This window comes from Populus trichocarpa, chromosome 10 (assembly GCF_000002775.5).
Source record: "Populus trichocarpa isolate Nisqually-1 chromosome 10, P.trichocarpa_v4.1, whole genome shotgun sequence".
Taxonomy (NCBI): Eukaryota; Viridiplantae; Streptophyta; class Magnoliopsida; order Malpighiales; family Salicaceae; genus Populus; species Populus trichocarpa.
In genome coordinates, this window is record NC_037294.2 from 21,817,507 (window position 1) to 21,832,868 (window position 15,362).

The 15,362-nt window shown below is 34.0% G+C and overlaps 5 protein-coding genes and 1 non-coding gene across 15 annotated transcripts; 2 read left to right on the forward strand and 4 right to left on the reverse strand.

The window, feature by feature from the left end:
* Positions 1-2,012: 2,012 nt before the first annotated feature.
* LOC7477164 (ferredoxin, root R-B1) lies at positions 2,013-4,029 on the forward strand. 2 transcript variants are annotated; one of them, XM_024610962.2, is made up of 2 exons: positions 2,013-2,368; positions 3,334-4,029. In XM_024610962.2, exon 2 carries the CDS (start codon positions 3,347-3,349, stop codon positions 3,812-3,814), a length of 468 nt encoding a protein of 155 aa, XP_024466730.1. In that variant the 5' UTR covers positions 2,013-2,368; positions 3,334-3,346; the 3' UTR covers positions 3,815-4,029. The 2 variants fall into 2 exon arrangements, with proteins under 2 accessions (XP_024466730.1, XP_002316497.1); XM_002316461.4 differs by having other exon boundaries at positions 2,139-2,368; positions 3,339-4,029.
* A 470-nt stretch (positions 4,030-4,499) lies between these two features.
* On the reverse strand, positions 4,500-5,743 carry LOC7475895 (replication protein A 14 kDa subunit B-like). Of its 2 annotated transcripts, none has more exons than XM_052456426.1 (3): positions 5,362-5,743; positions 4,924-5,182; positions 4,500-4,808 (listed from the first exon to the last, which is right to left on the reverse strand). In XM_052456426.1, the coding sequence occupies exons 2-3, from the start codon at positions 5,177-5,179 to the stop codon at positions 4,744-4,746; spliced, it is 321 nt and encodes a 106-aa protein (XP_052312386.1). In that variant the 5' UTR covers positions 5,180-5,182; positions 5,362-5,743; the 3' UTR covers positions 4,500-4,743. The 2 variants fall into 2 exon arrangements, with proteins under 2 accessions (XP_052312386.1, XP_052312385.1); XM_052456425.1 differs by having other exon boundaries at positions 4,924-5,199; positions 5,362-5,736.
* A 736-nt stretch (positions 5,744-6,479) lies between these two features.
* Positions 6,480-8,210, reverse strand: LOC7491621 (40S ribosomal protein S25). The gene is made up of 4 exons (XM_002315396.4): positions 8,072-8,210; positions 7,888-7,962; positions 7,554-7,688; positions 6,480-6,770 (listed from the first exon to the last, which is right to left on the reverse strand). Exons 1-4 carry the CDS (start codon positions 8,072-8,074, stop codon positions 6,657-6,659), a joined length of 327 nt encoding a protein of 108 aa, XP_002315432.2. The 5' UTR covers positions 8,075-8,210; the 3' UTR covers positions 6,480-6,656.
* LOC112329040 (small nucleolar RNA R12) lies at positions 6,938-7,013 on the reverse strand. Its single transcript, XR_002984535.1, has one exon. It is a non-coding gene; the product is annotated as a small nucleolar RNA R12 (small nucleolar RNA).
* Positions 8,211-9,392: 1,182 nt separating the features above from the next.
* Positions 9,393-11,668, forward strand: LOC7469532 (uncharacterized). The gene is made up of 2 exons (XM_024610818.2): positions 9,393-9,901; positions 11,237-11,668. Exons 1-2 carry the CDS (start codon positions 9,796-9,798, stop codon positions 11,578-11,580), a joined length of 450 nt encoding a protein of 149 aa, XP_024466586.1. The 5' UTR covers positions 9,393-9,795; the 3' UTR covers positions 11,581-11,668.
* Positions 11,091-15,291, reverse strand: LOC7469531 (ribonuclease H2 subunit A). Of its 8 annotated transcripts, XM_024610809.2 has the most exons (6): positions 14,787-15,291; positions 14,600-14,671; positions 13,942-14,058; positions 13,770-13,857; positions 13,180-13,479; positions 11,091-13,098 (listed from the first exon to the last, which is right to left on the reverse strand). In XM_024610809.2, exons 3-6 carry the CDS (start codon positions 13,950-13,952, stop codon positions 12,886-12,888), a joined length of 612 nt encoding a protein of 203 aa, XP_024466577.1. In that variant the 5' UTR covers positions 13,953-14,058; positions 14,600-14,671; positions 14,787-15,291; the 3' UTR covers positions 11,091-12,885. The 8 variants fall into 8 exon arrangements, with proteins under 8 accessions (XP_024466577.1, XP_024466576.1, XP_024466581.1 ...); XM_024610808.2 differs by lacking the exons at positions 13,770-13,857; positions 13,942-14,058 and having other exon boundaries at positions 14,834-15,291; XM_024610813.2 differs by lacking the exons at positions 13,770-13,857; positions 13,942-14,058 and having other exon boundaries at positions 14,819-15,291.
* Positions 15,292-15,362: the final 71 nt, after the last annotated feature.

Below are 15,362 nucleotides of genomic sequence, written 5' to 3' on the forward strand. Positions count from 1 at the left end.
AAGTATAAAAAATCACTTCGAAATTATCTTAGAGATGGATTTATTTTTATGTCTCTGTCTCTTCAACAAAACACATTTTTATCTTCGTTGTCTTTGTCTTTTTTATTTTATGACAGTAATCAAATGCTCCCTAAGAGTTCCAAAATTAGGTTGACCACCTTTGATATGGATAGACCTTTTGGACCACTGAAATTAAATTTCAAGCAATTTGGGTTGGATAAGGATGACTTCTAGATAATAACTAGATATTTGACTCGCGCTATACCACAAGTAATATATATTTTTTTTAACAAAAAATTTTGCCCCACCGGCTTTTCCGATATTTTTTTATAGTTAAAAAATTTTAAGTGAGAATCAAAAAGTTTATACATACATGTAAGCAAATAAATTGAGAACTACGTGTGTTGATAAACGAAAAAAAAGATAAATGACAACTCAAAAATAAAATTAAAAAAATCAAGAGACACGTGTAGATACAGATATTTAATATTACAAGACAAGATATTTACTCAGTTGTGCATGTTATATTTTTTTTAAAAAGTAATTTTTTTTATCCAATCAAACTATAATAGAAACATACACAAAACATTAAATTAATTTAATAAAATAAAAGGAAAAAATATTTAATGCAAGGTTGTACATATTATAAATATTATCTAAAAATATTTTTTATTTTAAAAAATAAAGTTCATTTATAAAAAAGAAAAAAATATATACATTAATAAAAAAACCCCTTAATAAAAATTAAATGCATAAAAAATAAACGGTTGTACAAACAAAATAAAAGAGAGAAGAAATATTAATTTAAATAAAAATAATTTAAAAAATAAAAATAAAAAGAAGCATTAATTAAAAAAATAAAAAGAAAAGAAAAGATCTGACGGTACCAAGCCTAATAAGTCAAGCCTGCCCGCCAAACCCATTTGTTAGGGCTTGTACAAACTAGGCTCTTATTTTTTTTTTACATATGGGGCTAGCCTTAATTTTTTATATAAAAAAAACTAGATTATGCGTTATCTGATTTTGTCTAGATTCCAACCACCACAATGGCTAGAAAATCGGGGCTTAATATTTTTTTACCTAAAAACCCGTTTTTTAACCCTCTTTCGACCTAAAACACCTTAGGAATCGTGACAAACTTATATATGACTTTAAAAAACAAAAAAAAATCCAAAAAAATAAAATCAACCCGAAGTTAGATGTTTTTTCACAAATTTTAAATGTAAGAAAACACTTAATATTAAATCATCTTATCAAATGGAACCATTCGATATAGATATCGACCGTTTTGGTGGTTTAAATCGATGTCAATGACATCTTTCTCTTTTTACCCTCAAAATTTGATAACTTCTTTCTCCTCTCTCAACTAGGGACTCTAAAATAATAAAAAATAAACTTTTATTTCAAAATTATTTAAAATATTGAGGCACATAAATTGTATAATGTGCGTCAACTTTTAACTTCGATGATCAAAGTGTATCTTTTACAAAACTTATAGCACGTCATCCATGTTTGACTTCTTTTTTATTTTGGCCCCTTGTCTTTAAACCTCACCATTTCATAAAGAATCAAAATCAACTGGTATTTAACGAGGACTAAATTGCTAAAAAAAAAATAAAATTTGAGGACCAAATTAAAAAAAATAAAAAGCTTTTGCATGGTCCATCTGTAATAATATATGAAGGGATGATCAATGTATTTCTAAATAGTAAAAAAAAAAGTACGATTTTTAGATTTATACTTTATGGTAAAAAAGAAAAAAAAAACGAGAATCCAACAATCCGGCCTTTTAAATAGGCAGTGTGCAGAGACGCAAGGCTAGCAAGGAAGGTTGGGCTAAAATATTCAGTATAGATGAGCCTAACACTGGTTGTTCTGGCCCTTCGTCTGGAGCCAGGAGGGCACAAGAGAGAGAGAGAGGGAAACAAGTTTGCATTGTTTTACTCTTACCTTCATGCATATCTATAAAAAAAAGATGGAAAGAAATTAAAGAGAAAAAAAAGGTTTTTCATTTTTAGGCACATCAAGATCAAGAAAAGAAAAAAAAAAGAGAGGTAAGACCCATGATAGGGACCTATCCTTACCTAATCTACATTTCTGTTTTTATTATCTTGCGAAATTCCAGAGACCATGAGAGAATCCTACCCATATTCACTGTACCTGTAAAATGCAATCTATCTAATAATAATGTCTCCCAAGAGTCACTCTCTCACCCTCACACAAATCTCAACTTACTATAAAACACTTCACATGTTTTTACACACGCCATCCCGAGTCTGAGTTTGGCAGGGCACCCTCCTCTTTTCTGGTCCCCTTGAACTTTCCGCCCTTAAACTTCTTTCTAGGTCTCATCGGTCAATTTTTCTTTGTAAGATCTCTTGCCTTTTGCTCTTCTTTACGTGGTGTATTTATCTTGTTTTGTTTTTGTTTTTGTTTTTGTTGTATCTCTGATCTGTTATTGTCAGCTTTTTATATGTTCCCTTTTGATCTTGATATGCTATATAGAAGTTTCTTCGTTTCCTTTTTTACTGTTGTTGTTTGATAAAATTCTGTATCTTGGATCCAGGGAACTTTATTTTTTCTTGTTTCGAATCGAAAAACGCAGTGAAAAACATGGTAATAATCTGTTTTAAGTCAGCCTAGTATGAGCAAATCTACTGGGGTGGTTTTGGGGTTTGTGTTGCGGATGACAAAATCTGCTGTCTTTAAAGTGGATGAAATCTTGTCATCATCGATTGTAGAAAAAGATTTTCTGAATTGCCTGTAATTTGTGATCACAGCTAAAATATTGTGGAATTATTATGATGGCCAAGAATCAATTGTCTCTAATACAGCTTGTGAAGAGCACGAGTCCTTTAAAAGGAAAAAAAACCATCGATTTTGCCTGGCTTGATGGTTTGAAGGGAATTATTTTCACTTTAAGCTCAAGGGTCTTTTATTTGCTCTTGAGTATGTTTCTTGCTGAGTAGACCTATTGATTAGTCATGAGTGTTTATCATATAGTTCTCCCTGGAACTATTTTCTCGGTGATCTAGAAATGGTGATAGTATCACCTTCATCAAAAAGATTTTCTTTGGGACATTCCCTTGTACTGCCCTTTTACGGTGTAGCAGCTATAGATCATTTATCTGACTGCACCTTTTACTGTTCGGACATTTTTTTACTCATGAATCAATGATAGAATCACATTGGATTCTCTCGTTTACCTTGGCAAGTATTGTGTCTATTTCCTGCAAGTATTACGTATTTGAAACCTGCGATGAGACTATGAAAGGAAAGAAAGCTATGCTTGACAGTAACTGATTATCCACTAAATGTTCTTAATTGCCCTAGTGCAGGTGGAAATATGTCAACCGCGAGACTTCCCACAACATGCATGATCAGAAGCGCACCCCCAAGTAAAGTTGCAAGCCCAAGCAGATCATGTGCCTTGATCAAGAGCCCGGGTGCTTTGGGTTCTGCAATGAGCGTATCTAAAGCATTTGGCCTGAAGTCTTCGTCCTTCAAAGTATCTGCAATGGCAGTTTACAAAGTGAAACTAATCATGCCAGATGGATGCGAGCACGAATTTGACGCCCCTGATGATACCTACATCCTTGATTCAGCTGAAAATGCAGGAGTGGAGCTCCCATACTCGTGCAGGGCCGGAGCCTGTTCTACTTGTGCTGGTATGATGGTTTCAGGATCCGTGGACCAATCAGATGGTTCATTCCTCGATGAAAAGCAGATGGAGAAGGGATACGTCCTTACATGCATCTCATATCCAACTTCGGACTCTGTGATCCACACACACAAGGAGGAAGACCTGTATTGAGCAGTGTAATGAGCTTGCCTTGTTGCGCTTATCAAATAATGCAAGAACCTGCATTCATGGTAGATTGAGTAGGTTACTTCATTATCTGCCATTTTTACTACCTGGTTTGCTGTTTGTGTTTGTACTGTTATTTTTTGGACATGATCTCTAGTCTCCCATGTCTTGAAAGCTTCATTTCAGTCAACTTGTGCTCAATGCGAATTGATTTTGGGTTTCATGCGGGTAATTATCAATGGACATCTACTCTAGATCACAAGGAAACCCGCCTATGCTTGATTTGTTTCTCAGGTGAGGCAATAAACAGTTCGGGACCGTCCAACAGGGGGAGCAAATGAACGTTTACTTTCAAATTCTTTTTGCCATGAATGCATAGATACATCTAACAGAGTACAATGGCATTCAATTCAAGAATGATGATTACTGACATTTTTTAATTAATGTCACTCCCTAAAGGATCATCGCTGTAAATTGAACATCTGAACGCGAAAACCTTATTGAGTTGGGAGGAGGATCCAATACTTGACCACTTCAATTACTGACTGGAATAATTAGAATATAAAAAATTGCCATATGAAAGTGATCTACATGTAATTAATATTCTAATTAGCATCTCTAATGGGAATTCCAGTAATCCAGCCCTTTCCTCATTGAATCTTGATAACAAAAGAAATAATCACACAAGCCAAACAAAAAGACTGGACTGATGCCGAGTTCACTTAATTTAATATAAAAGAGTCAGCTTGCATTATCAGAACAGACAACATGAACCACCATGAGCAAATGTAGTTTCCAGCTAATACATGACATGACACTCAAGATAGTTTTTTTTTTTAATCACAAACCCACATTAATCCTGGTCTAAAATATTACAACTTTCAATAGAAACAAACCATTGCTTGCCCACTAGTAAGCTGGCACGATGCAACTCCCTAAAGAAATAAAGCTTTGAATTCTCCATTTGCAAGTTTGCACAATTGATTGTATGAAGCAGCATCTGTAAAAAAAAAAAAAAATGTTCTTAATCCTTAAATGATGCAAACCCGGGCTACGATTCAATCGCTAACAGCAAAGAGACCAAGAAAGATTGGTCAGTGACTAGAAAGTCGTACCAAACGCGTCGCCGAAGTTGGTCCATGTTTGGGCATGGACTGACTGATTGCCATCAGCAATACCAATCACTTCAACAAATTTCAAAGGAGGGATAACAGGCAACCCTTTTATAATCAACTGGTGTTCATCTGTAGATTTTGCAGTCGTGTCTGCACCATCAGATTGAATGACTTGAACCACAGCTCGAACCCTTTTCCCAATGTACAGAGGCAATGACTCCCCGTTGACAAAAATCGAAGGGCTCGATGTATCCATGTTCTGATATGTAAAGATAACTAACAAACAACCCAGTTACTAATTTCTGAGGAAAATCACAACAACATGTGGATCGACGAAGCTAAAACTAAACTGTTGAGAGATCAAATTGATCTTCAAAGGCGAGAGAAAAGAAACAATGAAAAAGAAATGAATCTTTCGAATGAAGTAAAGAGACTTACCTAGAAGATCGTAAACAAGCGAATGGATGATTCTGTGTCTGCGGAACAACGTGTAAAAGAGAAGGAAATTTGTATGTAAGGAGTTCTTGAAAGAATAAAGGGCGGGAAATCTGACAGAATTTAGGCGGGAGTCTTTTAACTTCCAACTTTTAAGAAGTCTGACGGATAGATGACGGATTAGATCTCTTACGGGTGCCAATTGATTTTGAATTTAAAAGGTATAAACCCCCAGTCTATCTATCTGATGAATTTCGATAAATTCAAGACTTAGAAACTAAATTAGGCTGCATTTTTAAAATTTAATCAATTTAATTAAGTTCTCAGTAACTTAGACCAAACCCAGTTCAAATCAACACTAACCAATTTCCTTATTAAAAAAAAAAAACAAAACACCACCATTTTAAAAATAATTCTTGAACACCATTTTAAAAATAATTCTTGAACCCCAAACGCTAACACAATAATCTATCGAGCTGGTTCCGTATAGAATCTCACAACAAAAGTAGAGGTCATGAAAGTAAGATCCTGTTGGTACGGGAATGTAGTTCCAATTAACTTTAAATATATTAAAATAATATTTTTTTATTTTTTAAAAATTATTTTTAATATTAATATATTAAATTGATCTAAAATCATTAAAAAAACATTAATTTGATACAAAGAAAAATATAAATAAAATATTTAATTTTTTTCAAATACACTTTTAAATTACAAAAACAAAAACCGAATGTTTTAATACAGTACACTGCACGGTTAGAACATTAAAATACACTTTAAAAAAAATTAATTTAATATTTTATTAAATAAAAAATAATATTAAAAGCATCTAAATTCAAAAGTAATGCCAAACACCCCTACCAAAACAAACAGGGATCCAGCTCGAAAGGCTTTTGATAAAGTTCCAAAACTACTCTGCAGGCAAGGCATGCAATCATTTCCCAATATCAAGTTGTTGTTTAAAAATATAAAGAACAGGGATCCTAAACCTGTATGATTCCGAATTTAGGTCTAAACTGGAAAAAGATTGGATCCTAAAAATATAATGTTAAAGCCCTCGAATTGGAGAACATAAAAAGATTGACCTGTTTAAGGTCTAAACTGGAAAAAGAGAACCCATATCAGTAAAAGTATTGCTAAAGTACGAGAATTTAAGCATGAAATTAAGTTCTGCAATGTAAGAAATAAACATATCAAAACTTCATTCCCAACATAACTGGCAGAGAGAAATGATAACGAAACAAAAATGGAACTAGCTTCCTCTCTATATACTATGGAGAATGTTAAGATTCTGTCTCTTAGGTGTTGGTAGCCCTAGTGTAGATCTGTTGGCTGGCATGTGAAGAAACCATTCTAATAGATCCTCTGGCCATTAAATCCTTGATTGCTTTGCGTGCAAGAGAGCCACTAATCTGAAATTCAGTTATAAAACAAACCTGTCAATAAAACCAGTGCCTAGAGGATAAAAAATGAAGACACCAGATCATCATAATTTAGTGGAAGGATAAAAAATAAAGAAAGAAGAGCATCCTGGCTCAGAGGCAGGAATCTAGATCATTTTGAAATGAAGGTACGCATGATGGATCAGAAGTGGCTGGTTATGATATCACATTGAATTATCAACGGGAATCCATCTTATTCATTTCATCTGCCATCATGCTCAACCGTCATTCAATAAAAGGAAACAGAAAAGAAATATAATTGAAGAAACAAAATTAGAAGCAGAGCTTAATTCAATGTTCATGAGTCCCAGAATGAGACGTTGATGAATAATCTCAGGCTAATCTTCTTAATTTTCCCTTCAAATAAAAGTGTTGCAGGTGAATATAAAACTTCAATTGTAGGATGTTGCGTGCCAGAAGACAAGGAATTCAACAAAAGATTATATAACTTCACAATATCCTAATTGGTATCCACATTTTGATGTTAACCTAACCTTCGCGAAACACAAGAAAACATCAAATCAAAAGCTTTTTGGAGCAAGATGTGCCTCTTATGAAATGCACCAATCTATCTCAGCACAATAGAAGCTCAATGGTAGCAGATCCAAATTAAATAAGTAATTTCCAAGAACAACACAAGATTCATTCACAATCAAAAAAAGCCAATACTAAAAACACAGAGCATAAAGGCTAATGTGAACAATTAAGACTAACAGCATGTGAGAAAAGTAGTGAAGGGCAAAAGGAACATACCCTCAATCTGTCAGACAAGACAGAAGGAGTGATAAGCTTATACTTTGGAGCTTCAGAAAGTAGCTTATCGTATGTAGCTTGATCAAACAAAACCATGTTGTTCACCTTCTCCTTTTGCTTTCCCTTGCTCCATTTCTGCACATAAAACCCCAGCAAATCAGAACAAGAAAAAACACTACGCCAGCTATGTCATTAACACCGAATCACCAGTATCAAAATTCCCTAACAAAGTCTTCTCTTTTTTTCTCATATGCAATAACACCAACAAAAGAAAATCATTCAAGGCTTAAAACACTAAATAACCAAAAAAAAAGGAGCCTGTGATTTGTTGTACCTTCTTCTTCTGCTTGCCACCCCCGGATTTTGCTGGCTTTGAAGACGGAGGAGGAGCCTTCTCCTTCTTTGGTGCCTACAAATAAAAACCCACAGATCAATGAATGAAAACATTATACACTACCGTTTGGAAGCCTGGAAAATTTAAATGAATAGTGAAAGGATAGTGGTTTGGACATTGTTACCATGATGAGAGATCAGAGATTAAATCTCTAGGGTTTTGAAGTCACAGATTAAGAGCAACTAGGGCTTAGCGAAACGAAGATTTTCGGCTTTCGGAGAGTATTTATACGTGTGAGTTGCTAGGGTTTTTGGATGTAGGGTGTGTTTGGTTGCTTGTTTTGGTATATTCTTGATCTAGGTTGGACACGTGGAAGGCAGTCTCAGTGGGCTTCATTCAGATTGGACTCAAGGGGTATTGGGCCTGAAAGCCTCATTTATTTGGGTTATTTAAAACAAATGATTTTTTTTTATTGTCAGTGTTGTTCAATATTTGATATATATAAAAACAGTGTTGATGGAATTAGGATGAAAGAGTTTTTTACACTGGAGCAAGTAGAAGGACTGGATCATGCGTCGGTCAATTTCTTTTTTTATTTTTAATTTAAATCGATCCAATATTTGAATTACCTTATAGAATTGATGTGGGTTTAATAGATAAAATCGTTTCTTGTCTTTCTCAAAATATTTTAGATTATATTATCTTAATCCTGTATATATTCACAATTATTAAATATGATTTGTTTCGTTTGATTGATCTAAGAACTTGTGATTTAAAATTTAATTTGATTAGATTTTAATTTAAATTATAAAATATATTGATTCTATATAGTTGATCTAAACTCATCCAATCATCACCAGTCATTTATATATACAAGACTATATTGTTTTAATGAAGGATAATTGATATAGGCAGACCCGTTGCATCAATGATTAACCCAACAACACTAGTTCTTATTTGTTTTTGCGTTTCAAAAGTGATTTTGAAAAAATTTTATTTTTTATTTGCTTCAAATTAATATTTTTTGGTATTTTTAGATCATTTTTATACGCTGATATGAAAATTAATTTTTAAAAAATAAAAAAAATTATTTTGATATATTTTTAAATAAAAAACACTTTGAAAAATAATCACAATCACATTTCCAAATAGACTCTAAGTGTGTACATTGCTTCTTTCATTCTCCAAAAACAAATAGATTATTAAAAACTTTATTGATACAAGAATTAGTTCGAAAGACATCAAATCTAAAGAGAAATTGAACTTTATTGTATTATTAATGGCAAATATTGTTTTTTAAAATATATTAAAATAATATATTATTATTATTTTTCAACAAATTATTTTTGATTTTAATATGTAAAAAATAATAATTATTTAAAGTAAAAAGAAGAAGAAGCAAACAGTGCCAATAAAAAAAAGGCTTTAATAATGGGAAATTGCATCAGTTCCTGATGGCTGAAACTACCATGATAATACCATGTACCAATCAAAAGCAAAAAGAAGAAGAATAAACCTCGTCTCCACCACAATCTAGTGGCCTGGAAAGACAACATGGTGAGACAAGGCAAGTCTCTGTTTGAAAGATTCGAGAGCAACACATTCGATCCCTGATAATCCATGTCCTCTCGGGTTTGGTTTGGTTTGGTTTAGTGATAAAAGATAAAACAAGGTTTAAGGTTATCGTTTTTTGAAAATATAATAGAAATTATAGTTTATAGATTTTTTTTTAAAATATTTATTTTATTTTTTAAAAAATTATTTTTAACATTACCGTAATTAAAACAATTTAAAAACATAAAAAAATTATTCCTTTCCTTTCCTGCACGACGAGGTGTCTACTTTAAAAGAGAGGCTGAAGTGTCACAGGGAGGTTTCGGAGAAGCTATAGCTCTACAAGCATCTTTCATGCAGTACAAAGGGAAGATGGGATTGCTCCTTGGACTCCTCGTGATCACCGGCTTATGCCTGTCTGCATCTTCAACACCACTCGACGACAAGCCCTTCCTTCCAGGTATCCTTCTTTCGAGGAGAACAGAGTTTATATAGAGCCTGTGTTGATTGCCTAAATTTTTTATTACTAGCCTTCAAGAAAGAAGAAACTTCTTGAGTCGCTGTTTTTATTTTCGTTCGAGTAGAGAGCTAGTAAATTAAGGGTTCTAAGACGAGCCAGAAAACGCCGGAGTCCATGAAAGATGATGCTTGAGCAGGTGGGTTTGAGGAGAGATACGAGCACCAATTATTAATTTCCTGGCTAATAATACTTGGTCGTTTGTTTATAGGAAAGGTGTTTTTTTTTTCTTAATTATTTTGGAAAATTAGCCAATAAAAAAACATAAATAATGAAGAGGAGAAAGGGTGGATGGTTATATATTGCAATTTTGATTAAATTATTTTGGAGTTCGTTGTTCATTACCTTTTGTGTAGTATGAATGTTTTGTCTATACCTTTCTATATTACTTCTCGGATTTCACCCTCTTTTTTTTTTTTTTTTTTAAAGTATAATTTGAACTGTTAATAATAAAATGAATGAAAATTAAGTTTTATTCTATTCAAGTTATGGATTTATTTATATTTAAGTATTTCATGCTAATTATGAAAACATTTTTCATTTTTCATCTCACTAGTTACAGGTTAAATTAGTTTTTCAATAATATACACATTATTTTTCAAGTCGTGATAGAGTAAAGAATTAAAAATGATCTATCTTCTCAAAAATTAATAGCTGATATTATTATTTTAAAAAACATTATTATTTTTTTTTTTATAAAAAATCCAATAACCCAAAAACACTATTTCCCAACTCATTTAACATAGAAAGTAATCTATTTTCTTAAAAATTATTCTTATAGAATTCCCTTTCTGTCAATCAACCAAAGTGTTAGTCATGAATTGAATGAAGGAAAGGATATTGCAGTTGTGAATAGTCAAATGCATAAACAAATAAAAAATAAAAAAAGGGAGAATCAGACACTTTTTAAAGCTCTTTTTTTGATAATTTTAAGGCTCTATAGAATCGAACATTAAATGGTGCAAACTTTACTATTCGAACTTTATTCGAAAATTTTCTATAAGAAATTTCCTGTTTTTGGTATGCCCTGCTGCTAAATTCCTGTCCCCCACCTATAAATGGGCTCCTACTGTATGCATGAGAGGATCCTCCTGCAAAATTCTTTAACGAAAATGGTACCCACAGTAGAGTCTGAGTCTAAGATCAAAGGGATTCTGATAGTTTTACTACCATTGACATGACTTGGAAGTTCGAGCTTTATAATTCATAGTTCTATTCGTTAATCAATCCCTTGATTTTTTGTTTGAACTGAGAAAGACTAAACAGTATCCAGGACAGATCCTTTGCAGGAGAATGATCTAGGAGCTGCAGGCACACATGAACATTGCATCGGTAGCACTGACGATGATTCTAATGAAAGAAGTGGCATAGTACACAGCAGCAAATTTGCACATGGCGGCTCAGCTCATGGAGGTGCACGTGGTGGTGGAGCAACTGGGGCAGCTGACAATGCACACGGTGGTGGCGAAGCACAAGGAGGTGGAGCAGTCGTCCCGGTAATCATAGCAGGTGCTGCAGCTAATCACCGACCAAACAACCACCACAATGCTGGCAGCCGCCAAGTGAACTGCATAGTGCCTCCATTGATTACAACCACCTTTGTTGCTCTCATTGTACATTAAGCTAAGTGTAGATCGATCCATTAAGCAAAAATAATGGTATTTGTCACTCAGTTTTGGGTTGTGTTTGTATACAAGTCTGTTCTGTGCAGTTTGTACATCATGTTAAAGTCAGTGTGTCTGCAATCACACTTAAGTGTGCGTGCTCAGGGGCCAGAAACATCCAGCGCATTCAAATCCCAGCACCGTCAGAGTCCGAGTGTAAATAGCCTGTTTCTCACCTAACCCTGAGGTAGTCCTGGACAGTTGAATGGAAACAGACCTCACCACTGCATTTAAGAAAACAGTTGATATGCACGACTAAAAAAACGCAAATTCTGAGGGCCTCCTTTTAAACATTCCCATGATATTTCTAGGTTAAAATTCACCCTTAGCCATCAGGCTACATTCTAGAATCTGCATACTATATACTCAGTTAAATTAACTTCTGTAAGAGATGCATGCTGGGATAGTTCTTCGATTCATTGATATGAAGGTAAGCAATAGTTAGTGTAGGTATGGAATAAAACAGCAACCAAACTTAATTGCTAGAAATTTGCAAGTTGCTCAAGTTTACGAGTATGGAAAAACTTGCAGCGGCTTTTACCACTAGATTCAGTTTCCTCACTTTTCCTCTTGGACGTTGTGACACCAAAACTGCTTGATTTTAGTTGCCGCTTCCGACTGCTACTACTAGAACCATCTTCCACTAATTTATCCGATTCCCTGCTTAAAAATAAAAAGAAAAATGTAGCCAAGCATGACACATTCAATAGCTTTACCCTTTTCTTCTTGTGGAATGGATTGCAAAGAAAACAGGAAAATGAGGTATTGGTAAATTCCACACAGCTCAGACTGCAAATGGCACCCATGAAAATACAAGAATCAATCCTGCTTTCTACAAACTGGACCATATTCATGTGCGAGTAACATGGAGTGCACCCTTCAAAGGCAACTGACTAAAGTTTTGTGCCTGTTTTGGCATCTCATGCAAAAGAGAAAAAGAAGCAAGGAATTGTGAAGCAACATTTATTTTGAAGTGGGTCCGTCAAACTTTTATACTAGCAGGTTACACGTACGGCTATAAACCTCAGACTCTCCTCCAGTCCAAGGATGAACAAGGCCCCAATAATCATAGATCATTCAAATTGACCTCACCCCTAAAACATTCCCTGGATGCAGTTATGACTGAACAAAGAAGTGATATTGCCGCATTCAACTTCTGGTTTCTTTTAGTATCATGACCACCAAACAAATGCCCATCTCATTAAAAAAAGCTGAGATAAGTTAGTTCCTGTCTTCGGTTTTAGAGTCACATAGCACCTCACATCACGCAGCACAATGATGCAGCTGCAGAAGAAGGGTATTGCTATGGGAATGTAAAGAAAAGACCGATAATTGACCCAAGACGTCAACCATGTTCTTGGAATAGGGTGTGCATGTACCCCAACTGAAGCGGACCAGTGTTGGGAATCCAAATACTGAGTGTTCGTGTTTGTTCCAACCAAGCTTTAGTTTCAGGATTTGCACACAACAATAAAACTAGATTCAACAGACTAACAGATAAAATTTAGAGGGTGAAGGTTATATTGCACATCAAAGAGATGAATAAGCAATGCTAACCTCCAGGGTATCCAGATCCAAAATTCCTAGCCATGTTTTAAGCTGTTTCATCAAGTACCCATCCTCACAAGGCCCAATCTCTTGTAACCTACTCGGTTGAATGAAAGATAAACATATTGGCAAGAACAAATTAAGGGAATCAAATGGGTGGGAAATCACTACCTTTGCAACAATACTTGCTCCACTCACAACTGGATAAAGACTACCAGCCTTCTTTGCAACAACAAACTTGACAAAAGGAAAACTTTCAGACAGTTTTATTCTATATTTCTCAGGATCTCCCACTGTATCCACACAAACCTGAAACCCGATCATGTGAACGTGTAAGCATTTTAACTTGTATTGCAGCATTATTTAATGATAGTGATGCCAAAGCAAGTCAAAGAGCAGATAAACAAGGTTGACACAGCATCATATGTTTTATCCAAGATCTTATGCACATGAGTTCTAAGGAATAGAGGAAATTATCTATTTAACTGACACACCTTATTAGGTGTTAAGGTTTAGTTGAGAAGAGTGAGATACAATGAGTTTGGATAAACATGCTTTTAGGGAAAAACCCGCCTCTTCTAAGTCAGAAAAAGTCTTACCTCGGTTAAAAGAACTCCCATGTTTAGCACCCTATTCACAAGGCCACTAGCAGAATCATGTGATATCTCATTTAGGTTTATCTTATTCCTAGAGAGAAAAGATAAGAAAAACATTTAGATACCAAAAAAGTCAAAGAATACCAGAAGAAATCTAATTACATTAGCTACTTACTTCTTAAGCATTTTAGCTGAGAGCTCCCTCGGATCATTAACATCAACAGCCCATCCAATTGATTCATTAGCCTTTAGATTTTCAAAATCACTCCTCCCTTTTCTCTTATTTTAAAGTCTTTGAATCGACAAGCAACAAAACAACAAAATGGCATCATCGTTTTTTTTCAAAAAAACCATACATATTTGAACCCATGTATTGAAAGGGCACAAGTAGCTTATAATTGCCATTGTTGATAAAAAAATTAATTCCAAACTCTCGAAAAAAAAGCTAAAATGCAATCTTTCTTTTAACTTCAATTCAACATTATGCAAACCAAATTCCATTCAGCATCGCATACCATTTTTCAAGCTCTGATAAAAATCTAAATAAAAACTATTCCATTATTCAAGCTCTAGTCTACATAATTGAGGGGTACAAGCAGCTAATGATAGCCATTGTTGATAAAGATCCAAACTTTCAAATATAAAGATGAAGCAAATAATATTATTTTGACTAAACATGGCACATTTTACAAAAATTCTATTAACCATCACATACCATCATTCTAGCTTCAGTTCAAAAGGAAATTTGAACTAATTAAACAAAAAAAAAAGACAAAACCTTTACAAGAAACTAGACAAAACCCAGATCAAAATTAAGTTAAAGAAATCAAAACCTGCAAAGCTGAGGGTAGAGAGAGTCTTCTCATATGAGCGAGCACAGTACAAGCATCCGTACACCATAGGTCCTGAAACAAGACAAATAATTAACCCCACCAAAAAAAGACTTCAAGAGAATCAAATGAAAACAAGAAAAGAAAACCTAGAAAGGAATTGTAAAGAAATGTGAAGCAAGACAAGTACGAGTAATAAAGTGCCAAGAACTGGAACACGACCAGCTTCATCTATACCCATAATCCAAGGCTTTGAGCCCACTCGGGGAGAGTTGATTCAGACCCCATTATGCATAGAGAAAGTCTTTTAGCCGCCGCTAGAAGTAAACCCCTTCCCTTTCTCCGTGCGAATCTGTAGATAGACAATGGCGTTTGGCTCCCGCCAGAAATGAGTGAGAGGATTTTTCAGTCTTGGGCTAGGACTTGGGTCTAAAAAATGAAAAGATAGTTAGGATAATGTTTCTTCTTCTTTTTTTTTAGAACGGAGGCTAATTACATCTTTTGGAGAAGACCGGTTAACATTTTCACTTGCAACCATTTATTAAACCCGGCTACTATGGTAGGTTGATCTGGTGATTTTTTTTTTTTTTTTTTGATTTATGGGCTTGAATGATACATTTTAATTTAAATTAATTTTGATATTTAACTAACTAAATTTAGATAATTTAATGAGATGGTTTGTGATGCACTTAATTTTACAAAACTCGATCAAATCAAAATCAAAAAGTTTTTTTTTAATAAAATAATATTATTTTGAAAAAAAAAA

Coding starts and splice junctions, on each gene's coding strand:
- LOC7477164 (XM_024610962.2), top strand. CDS start 3,347: ATGTCAACCGCGAGACTTCCCACAACATGCATGATCAGAAGCGCACCC.
- LOC7475895 (XM_052456426.1), bottom strand. CDS start 5,179: ATGGATACATCGAGCCCTTCGATTTTTGTCAACGGGGAGTCATTGCCT. Junction 4,809..4,923: donor CAACTTCGGCGACGCGTTTG/GTACGACTTTCT, acceptor TTTTTTTTACAG/ATGCTGCTTCATACAATCAA.
- LOC7491621 (XM_002315396.4), bottom strand. Junction 7,689..7,887: donor GTGGCAAGCAGAAGAAGAAG/GTACAACAAATC, acceptor TTTTATGTGCAG/AAATGGAGCAAGGGAAAGCA. Junction 6,771..7,553: donor TCTTGTCTGACAGATTGAGG/GTATGTTCCTTT, acceptor ACTGAATTTCAG/ATTAGTGGCTCTCTTGCACG.
- LOC7469532 (XM_024610818.2), top strand. CDS start 9,796: ATGCAGTACAAAGGGAAGATGGGATTGCTCCTTGGACTCCTCGTGATC. Junction 9,902..11,236: donor CGACAAGCCCTTCCTTCCAG/GTATCCTTCTTT, acceptor TATCCAGGACAG/ATCCTTTGCAGGAGAATGAT.
- LOC7469531 (XM_024610808.2), bottom strand. CDS start 14,884: ATGGGGTCTGAATCAACTCTCCCCGAGTGGGCTCAAAGCCTTGGATTA. Junction 14,672..14,833: donor CTCAAAGCCTTGGATTATGG/GTATAGATGAAG, acceptor GTCTTGTTTCAG/GACCTATGGTGTACGGATGC. Junction 13,480..14,599: donor CTCTACCCTCAGCTTTGCAG/GTTTTGATTTCT, acceptor ATCGGGTTTCAG/GTTTGTGTGGATACAGTGGG.